Source organism: Triturus cristatus, chromosome 4_2 (assembly GCF_964204655.1).
Source record: "Triturus cristatus chromosome 4_2, aTriCri1.1, whole genome shotgun sequence".
Lineage (NCBI taxonomy): Eukaryota > Metazoa > Chordata > Amphibia > Caudata > Salamandridae > Triturus > Triturus cristatus.
In genome coordinates, this window is record NC_140586.1 from 602,473,502 (window position 1) to 602,489,937 (window position 16,436).

Genomic DNA, 16,436 nt, shown 5'->3' on the forward strand with positions numbered 1-16,436 from the left:
GGAATCAAATGCAATCATCCCATCCAGTAAAATGGCCCGACAAAACAACATCACTACTCCCTCCTCTAGCTTGTCCAAAGGGATTCCCCCATCAGAGAATGCTGTTCTGACTTCCTTTTCCCCTTTATCTATAGCATATGTTCAGTCCTTACCGAGTTAGGTCAAGTCATGTTCACCACTTGACACTTGCCGCCCTAGAATCCTTCTACTTGCTCTTGATATCGTATACAAGCACCTTACAGACATCTTTAATCTGGTGTTTGAGACCGGCTACTTTCCAAAAGAGTGGAAAAAGGCCTCCATCCTTTTAAAGAAACCTACCTTAGGTGCCTAAGGTATATGATCCTAATAATTACCCCATCTCTCAACTTCCCTTCCCGGCGACTATTGTAGAAAAGGCCATTAACACTAAACTTTCTGCTTTTATCAGTTACAACAGTCTTCTAGATGATAACCAATTTGGCTTGAGAGGCCAGCATAGCACCGAATTTGCTCTTATCACTGCCTCTGAATAGACTAACCCTAGATGCAAGTGGGAATGCTGCCCTGATTTTGTTGGATCTCTCAGCAGCATTTGACGCAGTTAATCATGGCCGGCTTATAGGCTGTCTTTGCTCTCTAGGTATCAGGAGTTGGACACTTCAGCTTCTGAAATCCTTCCTCTCAGACAGAGAGCAATTTGTCGCCCTGGATGAGTTTAACTCTGCCTCTTTTTCTCTACCACGTGTGCTCCCTCAAGGCCCTTCATTGAGCCCTTCCGTCTTCGATCTTTATGTTACCCTCCTGGCTGATTTGAATAGATCTTTTGGCTTTGCAGTGGTGATCTGCACAGACAACACCCAGATAGTGGTGTCAGTGGGCAGTGATCCAGATGACACCGCTTTCAGATCCCACGATTGCATGCTCCAGATTGGGAACTGGATATCCCGTAACTATCTGAAATTGAACTCTGGTAAAACCGAAGTGCTACTGTTTGGCAGAAATACATTTTTTGGTCTCCTAGATGGTAGCCACAGCATTTTAGAGCGCCTCCCTCCCTCCTCTCCAAGGCCAAGAACCTAGATTTGCCCTTTGAAAGCAATCTTTCTTTTGATGAGCATATCAATGCTATTAATTTTTCGTCTTTTTTCATGCTTAAAACACTAAGGAAAATTCTTCTGTTCATCCCTTGCGATCTATGGAAAAATGTAGCTTCCACTCTGATTATTTCCAAAATTGATTATTGCAATGCCTTGTTTACCAACATCCAGAAAAGATGCCTAAAAAAACTGCAACTTCTAATCAGAATGCTGTGGCACAACAACTCCTCGGAATTCCAAAGTTCCGATCTGTTTCATAGAGCCTCTTCCAGCTCCACTGGCTTCCCATTAAAAAACGTATAGACTTCAATGTTCTCTGCATCGCTTCAAGGCGATGCACGAGGTGGGGCCCACGTACCTTAAACAATGCTTCCAATGGTACACCCCACTGAGATCGTTGTCATCACGGAATTTAACCAAATTACAAAGATCTAACTGGGCTGGCAGGGGCTTCATAACCTACACTACTAAGCTTTGGAATTCAATGCCCTCAGATCTTAAGAAAAAGACTGAACTGTTTTCTTGCTGGAAAGCTCTTAAAACATGGTTTTTCAACAGTTAGACCTCTGTTCCTTTCTCGTCTCTAGGTTGTCTGCTTAGGCTGTGATCAGTTTCCCAGACCTATAGCGCCTAGACTCCCCAGGGTAGTAGAGCCCTCTATAAATTAAATGTTCATTTAATTTAATTTTCAAGTCTCAATTCCTCCCACCACTCTAGCTCAGGAAGACCCATCAGTCTTGTGATGGGATATATTGGGATATTCCGGACACACCTCAGCTCCTTCTGTGTGTGATTATCTAGAGCATAGATACTCACAAACATTTTCTGAGGCCCCACAAAGTATGCTCGGTGGTGAGCTCGCATGCCATATTGATGCTAGCAGGATGGGAGTAGGGTTTTGTGGTTGGTTAAATGTTGCAGGATACTTTACTAGATTAATTTCCTTTACTTCAGTTCACTTGTAAATAAAAGCTTCCCCATTTATTTAAAAACTTTCTGAATGTTAGTGCTCTCTGAAGTAAACAGCAGCCCAGTGCTGCTGTTAACCCAGGGGCTGCATGTGAAGGTCAGGAGGGCCACAGGCGGCCCCCAGGCCGTACTTTGAGTATCACCGGTCTAGAGTGAGTTCACAAAGCCCAACTGTCATCACACCCTGATTCCATGTATTCTTGGAACAGGTAGAGGTACAGAATGGCTAAAGTAAAAAAAAATGCAAACGTTCTAAAAGTGGCATTTTCAGACCTGCAATTTAAAAACCAACTTCCCTAAAAGATGTGTTTTAAAATTGTGAGTCCGAAGACGCCAAAGTCTAATTTTCTATCAGCTCCCAAATGGAAGTTACCAGTATAAAATGCTACAGCGCAGCTCCAATGCTAAACTATGGGAGAGATAGGCCTTGCTGCAGTGAAAAGTGAATTTAGCAGGTTTTCACTACCAACACATGTAAAACTTAAAAGCTCATGTCCCACCTTTTAAATACAAAGCACCCGGCCCCTGGGGCTTCCCAGGGCCTACCTTAGGGTGCGTTACATGTAGTAAAAAGGATGGTCTGGGCCTGGCAAGTAGGTGTGCTTGCCAGATTGGCATGGCAGTTAAAACTGCACGCACATACCCTGCAGTGGCAGGCCGGATACACAGTTGAAGCGCTACTCATTTGGGTGGCACAGTCAGTGCTGCAGGTCCACTAGTAGCATTTGATTTATAGGCCCTGGGCTAATGGAGTGGTCTGTACGAGGAACGTACTAGTAAATCAAATATGCCAATCATGGAGAAATCGAATGCCACTACATTTTAGACACAGACCACATACACGTTAGCACTGGTCAGCCGTGGGAAAATGCACAGAGTCCAAACACCAGCAAAAACTAAATCCAGCATGCAATCCAAAGCAGGATGCCAGAAGCAAAAAGACAGGGGAAGCCATGCCAAAAGATGCCAGGTCTAACATTGACTCATATAAAAAAACATCAGAAGATAATCTACCAAGACCCCTTGCTCTGAAAATATGTTTCCCTAACAAAACCTACTGTTTACCAGCTTCAGAAGCCCCACCTAATCACTGACAGTTTGTAACTGCCTCCAGTCTGGCAGCATCTTCGTTGGAGAGTCCCACTTGACTCCCTTTGCCCACAGACAAGCCCATCTTCATCGTATGCAAGTTTCGGGGAGCCCCTTATGTAATTTACACTGAACACTTTTTAAAAAAATATAATTGTATTGCCATTTAAATGTAAAGAGTGCATGTCCCTGTTAGAAATGGGGGTCTCCAGTTGGAAGTAGTATGCACCCTGTCCAAGTAGGGACCCTGCCTTCTAGGCATGGTAAGGGAATTACACACCCAAGATAACCTCTGCTCACCCCCTTGGTAGCTTGAAACGAGCAGTCAGACATATCTCAGAGAAAATGAATAAAGGATTTTTACAAAACACATAGTAACCCAGTAAAACACTGCAAATGGACAGCATGCCAGTTGTGAAAAATAAAAAACACTCTTTATCTGAATCAAGCAAGACCAAAATGACAAAGTTCTAACAAACCGAACTCAAGATATCACTTTTTAAAGGTTTAAGTACTTCTGTCCATAGAACTCTATGGATGTGGCGATTTTAGCACAATGTACCTTTGATGCGCAAAATCCAAGACGAAAAATAGCAGCAAAGGAGAAATGCATCAGTTCTTGAGTCTCACGGAAATGGAGCCATCAGTTCTGCTGCACGCAGGAGGAGTGTTACATCGATTCCTTACTGCGAGGAAAAGCGATGCGTCAAAATCCGAACACGGGTCCTTTCTGAGGGGTGATGCACTGAAAACGTGGAGCCTAGTGTGATGCGGGGAAGAGGGGCGTGGCTTGTGAGACAACGATGGCGGACGTGTGAGCTGAGAGCTCCGAGCTGGCCAGATCAATTATCCTGTTTATCACTGTATCCGCCTGAGCCCGGGGGTGCGCCGAGGGGACCCCTGAGCGCTGAAAGTGTCCCAGAGCATGCCCTGATGCCTCCGAGATCGTAGAGTGATGAGACGAGTGAAACAGCACAGGTTGTAGCGAAGGTACGATCCAGGCAAGATGGCGCCCTAAAGCCCCGAGGCCTAGCTGGAGGAGGAGAGGAGTCAAGACTGGGTGTGCACAAACGATTAGTGGCGGAACTAGCAGAGGGACGTGCAGCATCGGAGGTTCGAGCGGCTGTGCAGTGCCGAGCTGAGAACGGGAGTGCGGTGGATTGTTCCAAGAAGCGGACCTGTGCATTGGAGCCCCGCGCTGATACTCGGCAGTCAGGTGAGCCCGGGCGTGTCTGAAGGCGCTTCTTGACAGACTGCCCTCGAGGGGCTCATCGGCACTTGAACGATTTGTGGCCCCTCGATGGAGGAAAACTGAAGTGGTTCCCCCCCCACCGGATGCCTATACACCAGGGGACATTGGGAAAACATTTCAACCCTGATTAAATGGAGGCGCCCCACTGGCTTAGGTTGTCCTCCTGGTGATATCGCTACGCTGGCTGCCTCCAGAGGGGGCATTGGCACGTATTTTGCCGGCCAGAGATTCCCCAAGGTGTGATCCTTCTTCTCTGGTGACGAAGAACGAGGAGACTGCATTGCAAGATGGCGGCTTGAGCTCTTGGCGGCCTGGCAGCACGGGAGATGCATCGCGTCTGAGCATTGAAAGGCTGCAGATTGAGGAGGTCATTCAGAAGAAGGGAGGGAGACGGCTGAGTCATGCGGCATTGTTGGGCACTGCGCTGGAACTGGAGGGGTGATGGAATTGGCCCTGGTCTGGAGCTCTAACGGCAGGAACACCACGCAGCTCTCCAAACATCAGGTGGGCTAGATTGTGACCGTCGACACTGCTCTCGGGACACACTGCCTTTGAACTGCTCGATCTTGGAATGGTCTGTAGCCTCCAACTACAGGGAGATTGGAGCAGGCACTCCGGCAGATGCTGGCATGCAGGGCAGATCTGAGATAACCAGCAGCCTTGGGGGGACGATGGCGGCCTGCGTGGGGTTCATCTCTGGACTAGTGAGCCATAACCCGACCGAGTGGCTACTGTGGAACCGCACTGGGCAGGTCGGAACAGTGCTGAAGAGGTGTGCTGTCCTCCTTGAATCTAACTGGGAGAGACAGTGCCGACTGGATAAACAGAGTCTGCACTCAGGCGCTGCCCATGGGAGCCATTGTCGTAGAGCATTGACACACTGAGCTGGTGGGTCCCTCATAGAGATACTGGAGAAGTCTGAATAACTGGCGTAGGCAGTGTGGACGCGACTGGATACCGTGAAGGTGTCCAGGCTTGGCCCTGAGGGGTAGGAAGAGTACAGCTGAGCTGAAACCCCATCAATTGATCCCTCGTGGCCTAGTGATGGGAGACCCAAACCCTAAGGAGGACACTACTACCACTCGATGATGGGGAAACCCAGAGGTAAGCATACGGGGTTCCCCGAGCAAGAGGAAACTGCACCAGATCAGACGCAGAAGGAACCTATTCAGGCAGCCTTGAAAAACCCTGTGCGACAGCAGTTCGCTCAAATTCTGGAGGCTATTGCCGACACCAAGGAGACGCTTCATCAGGACATAAGTAATGTGGAGGTGGGCCTTGGCCTCTTAAGGGCAGAGCACACAAAGCTAGCAGAAAGAGTGAAACACTGGCAGAGATTGTGCCGGCACAACTGACTTTGTCTAAACAGATGAGGGAAATATCCCACAGAGTCCATGTTTTAGAAAAAAGAGCCAAAGATGCCGAAGGGCGAAATCGGAGGAACAATATTAGGATCTTGGGTTTGCTGGAAGGAGTGGAGGGCACCAATATGATCCAATACCTGGAGAGTTGGCTACGTGATGTGGTGGCATCGAAGGGCCTGTCCCAATTTTACACCTTGGAGAGGGCACATTGAGTTCCTGCTAGACCACCAGTGATGCCCTGTGGTAGCTAGACTGCTCCCTTTTAAAGACCGGGATATGCTGTTGCAAAAATACGTAGGACGGGTCCTTCATGGTTGAAAACAGTAAAGTTTTGCTGTTCCCCGACTATACCTTGGAATTTCAGCGGCGTCGCACCTCCTTCCTTGAGGTTAAGAGGGCCTTGCGAGAAGAAAGGATTCAATATTCATTGATGTTCCCGGCTCGTCTACGGATAATACTTGAAGGGCTGACACACTTCTGCGATGATCCCAAAGCAGCATGGGATTGGATTGAAAGTTACAAAACAGATAGCCTACCTGTAACGCAACATCAAACGACTTCTCCCGGTGGACAGGAGTTGGAGAAGAGACGTCGGAGGCGATCAGACAAGGACTTCCAAAGAAGCCGAAATCCACTACAGACAGTGGCGGCCATGTTCCAGGGACACAAATCGCCATTAGAGAAAGGCTCCGGGTCAGAGAGAGGGTCTGGTGGATCGGACTCAGACACATCTCAGAGCGGTAGTGTTAAGATGCCACAAGTAACCCTGGGCACATCTGATGAGATTGCATAATCGGATTCTTGCTCTTCTCTCATACTGCCTTACTCCTTCCCTTCCTCCCTCTCGTTCCTCTCTTATCTGTATTCCCCCACACTTTAACATTCCTCTTCTCACCTCTTTGGTTGAGGGGCTCCAGGTAGAACGGGCGGGGAGGCTGGGTGCGCCCCTGGGTGGCGTTGGGTTTGACCATCCAGGGCCGATGGGCTTGGGGCTAATGCAGAAGCCACTGTAGGGGCACCTTTGGTGGCAGCCGCGCTCCCTTGCACCTATGTAGCCACTAGAGGACTTTGTGTATTTCGATACAGTTTGGATGGGGACTAGTTGTGTAGTAGCTGTCCTGGGGAGGGGGAGTTGTGGGTTTAGTTTATTTGACGGGTTGTTAGTTGGGAACAGGCATGTCACAAAGGAAACAATGACTGGAAGAATGCTTAGCTTAACAGGATGGGTACCCCATTTGACTTAAAATGTATTTCATGGAATGTGCGGGGGATGCACTTAATGTTGCGGCGGCATAAAATACACACATACTTAGTCCATAGGGGGTTCAGATAGCGCTGCTCCAGGTGACTCGCATAAAGGCACAGGAAGGGGTGGCCCTTACTGTGCCGATGGCGAGGCCAAGCGTTTTACACTGATTACTCGGCATTCGCCAGGGGGGTGCTGATTTGGATAAGGGCGGATGTACCCTTTCAATGCACAAATCAAATCACAGACCCAGAAGCCGGATATGTTGTAGTGTCCGGGAAACTAGATGGTAAAGATATAGTATTGGGGAATGTTTATGCTCCCCACATGGAGCAACCTGCCTTTTTCTCGCAGCTTTCAGGGAAATTGGCGCCCATATTAACGGGATCAGTAATATTAGGGGGAGAATTCAATTGTATCTCTGATGTTGCTCTGATTCGCTCCCACCCTCCCCTCCCTGATGCACACATCCATATAATAGCGGAAGCAAGGCATGACTGGCAGCAACAATGGGGTTTAGTGGACTTTTGGAGAGCGCAGCACCCAGGGATTCGGGAATATTCCTTTTTCTCTGCTCTGCATGACCTTCATGTTCGATGGATGCTGTTTTGTGCTCACCTGATGTGCATGAGGGGGAACAAAGTAGTGAATACCTCACTAGGACAATATCGGATCATAACCCGATCCTGCTAAGGGTGCAATGGTCTTGCACAAGGCCTAAAATACCTGCATGACGCCTGCGCCCTGATGCCTTAGAGGATCAGGTTTTCCATGAAGCAGTGGGCACTGGCATTACCCAATATTTTCAAGAGAATGCTGGCACAGCGACGACTACCTCAGTAGAATGGGATGCTTTTAAAGCAGTTATTAGGGGACGCTGCATTTCAAAGATGGCGGGAGTGCATAAAGTGCTCTTGCCGGACATACAGGAGGCATATCAGCGCCTACAAGAGGTAGAGCGTGAACACCCCAAGAGGCCTGATAAACAGGGGGAACTCCTAGAGGCTAAGGAGGCAGTAGCAGTACAGGTAGAGCGGTTGCGCTACTTCAATTTTAAGAAATATATCCCTCGTGCCCCCACTGAAAGAGACAAGTCTGGGGCCCTCCTGGCTTGGCTAGCTAACCCGGCTAGGAGAGGAACAGTAATTTTGGAGCTTAAAGACCAAAATGAGGAGGTATGCTATAGCCAATAGGATATTAACGATCTGTTCCTTGATTATTATGCAGACTTGTATAAGAGTAGATTGACCCTGATAGAAGAAACATAAATAGGTTTGTAAGTGCAGTGAAGCTGCCACACCGGGGTGAGGAACAGGCGGACACCCTGAGTCGGGATAACAAACTCGGAGTACTAAGGGGAGCTATTAAACACATGGCTAGGAACAAGACACCTGGGACAGATGGTCTGCTGATTGAATTTTACCTAGCGTACACTGAGCTGCTGGCCCCTAGACTGGTAGAACTATATAATGATGCGAAACAGGTGGGACAACTGCCTGCAACAACTCCGGAGGCAACCATTATTCCACTGCAAAAACCCAGGAAACCGTCCTGGGACAGATCCATACACCGCCCACTTTCTATGCTTAATATGGATTATAAGATCCTGAGTCATATTTTAGCCATCCACATCCTTCCATATATGACTACGCTAATACACAAGGATCAATCCGGATTCATTCCAACCAGGAACACAGCTATTAATGTACGGCACCTCCTGCGGATCTTGGACGCCGATTCCTATCAGAAAGATGTAGCGACTGTCTTCGCAGTGGACATAGAGAAAGCATTTGAGAGACTTGAATGGCCTTACTTGTTCCAGGTAATGCATAGATTTGGATTAGGGGACACATTTGTGGCAATGGACAGCCCTGCTATATAAAAACTCCACTGCAAGGGTTAAAATTGGTGGGTTAATATCTGATACCTGTAAAGTAGGCCGGGGGACAAGGCAGGTGTGCCCGCTATCCCCCCTCTTGTTGGCCTTGGCCATGGAGCCACCCGCGCTATGGCCAGGACAGGCTTACATTATCAGGACCTCAATGTGTACAGGCAGACTCACCACATCTCTCTCTATGCAGATGACCTACTAATATTTTTGGCGAACTCGAGAGAAGCGCTCCATGGAGTGAAGGATCTACTCCGCGACCTTGGAAGAGTAGCAGGGCTCAAAATAAATTGGGCGAAGTCCTGCCTATTCTTGACAACCGAACATAGAGCTGGCCCACAAGAAACGGACTGAGTGAAATGGGAAAACAGGTGTTTGACATATCTAGGGACACAAATATACCATACACAGGGCGATCTGCTGGAGGGCAATATAGGTAGAGCCATCAGGGGGAGGCAAGGTAATTTTGAGTACAGGGGATCTCTGCCTCTGTCAGTGGCTGGACGAGTGGCCTTACTTAAAATGGTGATCCTCCTGAGACTGATGTACTATTTTGGGACATTGCCAATCTGGATACTGCAAGATTCTTTGCTCAACTTAAAACAATGGTTACGGGATTCCTATGGGGAACTGGTAGATGGAGGGTAGCACTGGGAGTCCTTATGAGATCAAAGTTAGAAGGGTGCCTGGCAGTGCCTGATTTTGAGGCTTATTACTTGGCAGCTCAGTTACAATGGCTGCGGGTACTGTCCCAAATTATTCTGAAGTTGCCCATCCGAATCCATACTGTCCCGGGGGATCTGAGAACAGCACGGCAATGCTGGAATAAGAACCTGAAACGGGCACAGATTAAATGTCCCTGTGCGCCTGAAATTCCTCTGTCCATGTGTGATGCATTACTGCACTGGGGTACCTGGAAGGGACTGGCGATCTGGAGGGAGCGGGGATTGACTACTATAGGGTACTTAAATGGGGACAACACTATGATTCCTTTCAATGACTTACAAGAACGGTATGACCTGCCTAGAGGGGACTTTTTATTACACTCTGCGTTCACCGCGGCCATCCGAAAACACTGGAGGGAGGGACTCACTAAACCGCAGACATCGATGGGGTGTCAATACATAGTGATGGCGACGGGGACCTTTAAAGTGGTCACGTGTCTATATAGGCGTATGCCACAGGACATGCTAGTGCCCTTGACCGCACTGTGACTTAAATGGGGAGAAGACCTGGGGGAGGAGATTCTGGAGATAGCCTGGGCTTATCTTGTGGAAAGGGTGTGGAAGAGTTCTAGAAATGCCAGATTCAAGCTGGTGCACTTTTATGTTTTACATAGAGCATATCTCACCCTGGCGAAGATGGACAAATATTTCGAAACCCACACAGCAGCATTCCCACGCTGTAATAGGGAGGGAGCAGACTTTCGGCATATGCTTTGGTATTGCCCGCAACTTGGTAGTTATTGAGCTGAAGTGGTCCCATTATTGACCAGGGTCACTGACAGGATATTGGAGCCGGCTATGGGACCCTGCCTCTTACATTGATTCCCCCCCATGGCCGCAAATAAAAATACAAGCAAATTTCTATATTTGGGGCTATTATTAGCTAAACAAGATATCTCTATGCATCGGAAAGCAAAGAGGCACCCAAATGTAGAAAGATGGAAGAAGGAACTAATCAAGTGGGCGGAGTGTTAAGGAATAGTTATGCTGCAATTAGCAAAACAAGCGGGAAGTGAGAGGGCACTAGAGGCAGCGAGGGCATGGGAAACATTGGTGGTGTTACTGAAGATCCTGAACAATGTTGGTGACGAGGAACCCATGGCTGAAGCTCTTGGAGAAGTAGATTAGATAGCTTACACCTGCGCACCATATAAAGTAGTGGAACCAGACACTGAGCACAATACGCCCCCGCTCGCACTGAGAGATGGAGCCCAAAGCACTATTTTGGCTATATTTGCGAAGCTGGACCGCAGCAACCCCAGTCCTCAGATCAAAACAATGATTGTAAGTGACACGCCTGGTCGGACGTTTTAGGAGGGTAGAACTGTTTTAGCCATATACCAAATACCAAAAAAACGAACCAATTTATTATTGTTTTGTGCATGATTCTTAGGTAATGGGTGGGAGGGTGTGATTATATAGGCAGCCAAGTTACTATGTTGTAGTACATGCAATAACAATTTTGATAATTGAAGTATATTTACTTTGGCTTGATTATCTTAGAGAATGTACCTGTTTAACCATGTGAAACTCAATAAAATAAAAAATAAAAAATCCAGATGCACTGTGGTCAATGCTCCCAGCCACGAACAAGCCCTGCGACGATTCTTCAACCACAGCACGGCAATGCAATGGGTTTCAGCCACACAGCCAGGCCTGTATCAGTCGGGGCATGTGTGTTGGGCGTCAGAGACACAATGCTCCCGACTCGGGTGCGGTGAACTTTGAGTCATGCGCACCCGCGTGGCATTGTTCTACCAGCCAAAAACAGGTGCTGCGGCGATCCTTCGGATGCAGTGCAGTGATGCATTGGGTTTTCACCCGCACGCTAAGCTTACGGCCTGAAAAACATGTGTTGAGGGTCACCGTGGAGATTTTCTTCTTCTTTCTGCAGAAAGGCCACTTCCAAGGTCCCAGAACTGGAATTGGCATCACCTGGCAGGTCAGAACTCTCAGCAGAGGAGTCCAGGGACTGCAGGGGAAATCTTTGATGGGCTTGAGACTTCTTAATATGAGGCAAGCACACAAAAGTCCTTGGAAGATCTTCTCAAGCACGATACAAAGCAAAGTCCAGTCCTTTTCCTCTCCAAGACGGAATCAGCAACTGCAGGCCAACCCAGCAAAGCAACACAGCAAAGTGGCAGTACTCCTTCTGGCAGCTCTCCAGCTCTTCCTCGTGACAGAATCTCATCTTGATCCAGAAGTATCCTAAAAATGTGGGGTTATACATCCAATGCTCATACTCCTTTTGGCCTTTGAATTAGGCGTTCTTCAAAGGATAGTCTTGGTAGTACACAGATTCTGCCTTGCCCTGTCCCGGCTACACACACACTACAGGGGGTGCAGACAGCATGTGAGAGGACAAACACAACCCTTTTCAGGTGTCAGTAACAACTCCTCCCACCACTGTAGCTCAGGAAGGCCCATCAGCCTGATGGTGGGCAATCAGGATATACAGGGCACACCTCGGCTACCAATGTCTGACTGTCTAAAGTGAATGCACAGCCCAACTGTCAGTCTAAACCAGATGTGGGTTCCACAGGCCGGCAGAGGCACAGAATGGTACAGCAAGAAAATGCCCACTTTCTAAAAGTACCATTTTCAAACACACAATTTAAAAAACAACTTCATTAAAGGATGTATTTTTAAATTCGGATTGCAGGGAGACCAATCTCCAAATCTCTATCTCTTCCCAATTGAAAGTTACACTTCTAAGGTGTTAGAATGGCCGTCGTGTAGGAGTTCCCGCTGGGGAGCTCCCGGCTAGGGATCGCCTTACAGCGCAAATCCCCAGAAAAGCACCCCCCAGCAAGTTACCACAACCTGGCCAGTGAGCCACGAAGCATTGCTGGCTACGGATTGCTGGTCACAGCGGGGAAGACCTTGCAGAGGTGAGAAATAATGAAGTGGGAACCCAGGAAGATCCGCCGGTTCCGGGCTCTGTCGCTGTCAACACAAATCCTGGTGAGTGTTAGGAGACATGCCTGCAGACGGCTCCCTGCCCTTCCACCCCAGTACCCCCCGTCCCCACTTGCAAAGCAGACATTTATGAACCGGGAAGTCACTGCCTTCCCCTATCCAATCCGCCCCTGCGACTTGTCAGAGGGAGAGAGCTGGCCTCAGAGTAAGCCCACCGCCACCCTCCTTCACCAACCTCTGGATGTTTGCAAACGGCCTCCAGTTCTGCTGTCCTGTACAGCCCATCCTCTTACTGGAAAAAATAGTAATCTGAGCCGGGACCAAGCTGTGGGGGTGCTCCGACGCAGCCTCTCTGCTCGCCTGCACGTCGGTGATCTGGAGCAGGGGGGGGTGGTCAAGAGGGGGGCAAGCATGATGAAGAGAATGAGACGGCCATGATCTCCCCACCCCTGCACTTCTCAGCTACCAGCTCCCATGGCCCCGGGCTGGCCCTGACGCCGTAAACCGTTCTCAAGGTCCCAGGAGTGTTGAGGCAACCGGGAGAACAGGCACAGAGAACATCTAACCCATCAGTACCATCAAGTGGCGCACCGCAGTCTGGCCGGCCCCCACTACCCCAGCCTCTCTTCCACAGCACCGAACCAATGACTAACTATCCTCCATTCACAAACTTCCCTACACTGGCTATGGAGCCTTCATGCCCTACAGCGTCGAGCTACCCCCCCTTTCCACAACTGGAGCCCAGCACGAGCTCAAGAACAGCCCAGGATTCAGCATGCTGCCTTCGCCCACAACCACCTGGCCTTCTAACCCTACAACCATCGCCAGCTTGGAGATCCCTCCAGGCCCAAGATAACCACCCATGAGTGTAACAACACCCTGAAGCCCTGGCTGTACGAGTACAGCAAGAACCCCGGCAATGGCAAAAAGATCATGCTCTGTAAATATGTAATATATTTTTGTCCAAACCTAATCCCTTCAACTTTTCTTTAAATGTAAATCTGAGTGAATTTGCAACTTGCATACATGTAACTCCGACCTCAAGTATCTGTAGTAGACATATGTACTTACTACCATTCTTTTTGAGTATTGAGTTTATCTGTTTTGTACCTTTTATGTAATTCATGTACTCTGAAGTCCTTGTGTAATGCAACTGGTTCTGTTATAAAGTGTTCTGACACCTACGGGTAAAGTTTGCGCTATATAAAAGCACATAAATAAAGAAGGCAGTTTTAATGATAACCTATGGGAGAGAACGTCCTTGCAATAGCAAAAAATGAAATTATCAGTATTTCACTATCAGGACATGTAAAATACACCAGTACATGTCCTACCTTTTAAATACACTGCATCTTGCACTTGGGGCTGCCTTTAGCCTATATTAGGAGTGCCTTACATGTAGTAAAAGGGAACGTTTGGGCCTAGCAAGTGGGTGCACTTGCCAGGTGGGCATTGTAGTTTAAAACTGCACTTGCAGACTTCAGTGACATGCCTTAGACATGTTTGCAGGGCTACTCATGTGGGTGGCACAATGAGTGCTGCAGGCCCACTAGTAGCATTTGATTTAAAGGCCCTGCACATAACAGTGCACTTCGCTAGGGACTTAACTGTGAATCAAAATATGCCAATCATGGATAACCAAACATAATCACAATTTACAAATGGGGCTCTTTCACTTTAGCACTGAACAGCAGTGGTAAAGTGGTCAGAGTTTAAAAACCAGCAAAAACAAATTAAAAAATACAGGCAGTAGAAGCAAAAAGACGGGAGAAACCATGCCAATGATGCCTGGTCTAAAGGTCCCATACATCCTTTTTTCAGCTTCAGTAATACACTTTATGTGTGACAATTCATGCATCAACTTTTGACAAAATCATTTACAAAACAACAGAAAAACGGTATACAAAGATAATGCGACTTTCCAGAGGCCAGATTTGGGATATTGCCATATTTATTCAGTGAGTCGTCGCTACTGAGGTATAGAATTGTATACGGTGTTTGATGCATGAATTATTTATGACCGTGTGAAGGTATGGAGTTTTGGAGTTCAATTTTGGGGACATTTCGAATCCCATCCAGGAGACTCCCTTTGCATTATAACGAAGGCATCTACTCGTACTTTCTTCAGCCTGTGCCCACCTGTATGGTTCTGAAAGCCATTTCTATATTCTCTGTTCCATCACGGTTCCTCTATAACCTTCAAGGTCCAGTGTTACACTGCAAAGCACCTTGCATGTATGAGCATTCAGGATTAATCTATGCTGTAAAGATCATATTAATAAGTAACAATTCAGTATTAAAAAAGACCAGTCTCAGGTGATACATGCTCACGAAATACATGTCCTTAGTGGAGAAGCATGTGCTTAACTGTAATATTATATGAAATAAGTAGATTCAACCAATACCAAACCAACAACATCTCACACAAGTATTACACTGTGGTAACCTGATTAGTTATCAGTCTGGGGAGCTTTCTTCTGTTCCTCTTGGCTACTCTCAACACCAAAACCCGAGTCCTGGCCACCAAGGACTAATAACTTGCATCGGGATAGTGGTAACAACCTGCCCCATGGTCTCCCACACTCAACTTTGGCACCCCAGAAGGCATCCCCCACACTGCAGCAGGTCTTACCCATACACCAAGAAATACATTTACGAAGTCCCCATGACCAACACCCCTGGTTATCTTGTAGACAAGCTCACCATGTCTGGTGGTTTCCAATGTCATATGTTGCCAACATGCCCAATTGTCAACAAGCAAAGCAGAAGTGTTTTTCGTCTTTCAATTAAATGCATGTATGCAAATGGCAGTTTTGCTGCTAAATATTGTGCATGGCATTCTCATTTGCTAAAATATGTTAAGGCTTTACTGTTACAATTAATAACACGGTGGGACCTAAAATAAACTAGCTGTTTACGCATGTCTGATAATTTTTCTCAAGTGCCTCGTTTTTAATTTTTTTTAATTTACAGACATCTGATTATTAATCAATCAAATCTGTATTCGACGGGGGAACTTTTCACTATGGGCACCATATAAAATACTTTGATTTATTTCTGATTCTGTTCTGTATTTATCTGATAGATGTGCCAGAAGCATTTAATGAATAATCATGAAGGAGCCTCCAGAGGGCAAGTACTTGGTGCCTTCCTCTAAGGCAATGGTTCTGGAACATGGACAGACACTCAATCAGAACCCTACAGAGGATCTACAAGACCTTGTGCTAGTCCTGTTGAGCAAGCTATCTTTGAAGGATGTGGAGTCCCTCCAGTATTGCACCAATCTCAAAATCTGCATCTTGGCCAACAACTACATTACAAGCATTGAACCTTTGTTTGCTTGTACTCAGTTAATCAAACTGGATCTTCATGGAAACCAGGTAACAGTCCTGTTAAGAATTTACACTTGTGACATTATGTGTTAATGTGTCTTAAACTCTATGTTAAATCATGTATTGGATACGGCTCTGCACCTGTGTCGGATTCACCTGTCCCAAACAGTGTTTAATCAATAAAGAAATAAGTGCAGGGGCCTACGGTTTTCCTGGGAACCCACTGCTGAGTAAAGGATTTGATGAATGCCGGGGTTGCTGAATACTGATACTACACTGAATTCTACTTCAAACCTCTTTTCTCCACCACCATTATATAACTGTTGCAGGTTGAACCCTCCTGTCTCCCCTTGTCACTGTTTTCCTATGTTCTTCTTCCTTCTTTCCACATTTGCTCCCTTTATCCCTTTTGCTTTAAATCAATGTCTAAAGAAAGTCATGTCCCAAAAAATGAGTACTTGTGCCAAATAATGGCAACCACAGGCACAAATCATGTTTTGGTCACATCGTTTCTAGGCCTGGGCATAGCGTAACTCTGTGACGTGCCCAAAAATATCAGTGGAGTTACACATG

The 16,436-nt window shown here is 47.2% G+C and overlaps 1 protein-coding gene across 2 annotated transcripts in view; it reads left to right on the forward strand.

The window, feature by feature from the left end:
* Positions 1 to 16,436, forward strand: part of LRRIQ3 (leucine rich repeats and IQ motif containing 3) — a 432,105-nt gene that overhangs the window by 101,244 nt on the left and 314,425 nt on the right. For both annotated transcript variants that reach the window (XM_085602282.1, XM_085602281.1), the window contains exon 2: positions 15,617 to 15,911. In XM_085602282.1, coding sequence (XP_085458408.1) covers positions 15,645 to 15,911 — 267 coding nt within the window. In that variant the 5' untranslated portion in view covers positions 15,617 to 15,644. The remainder of the gene's footprint in view (positions 1 to 15,616; positions 15,912 to 16,436) is intronic.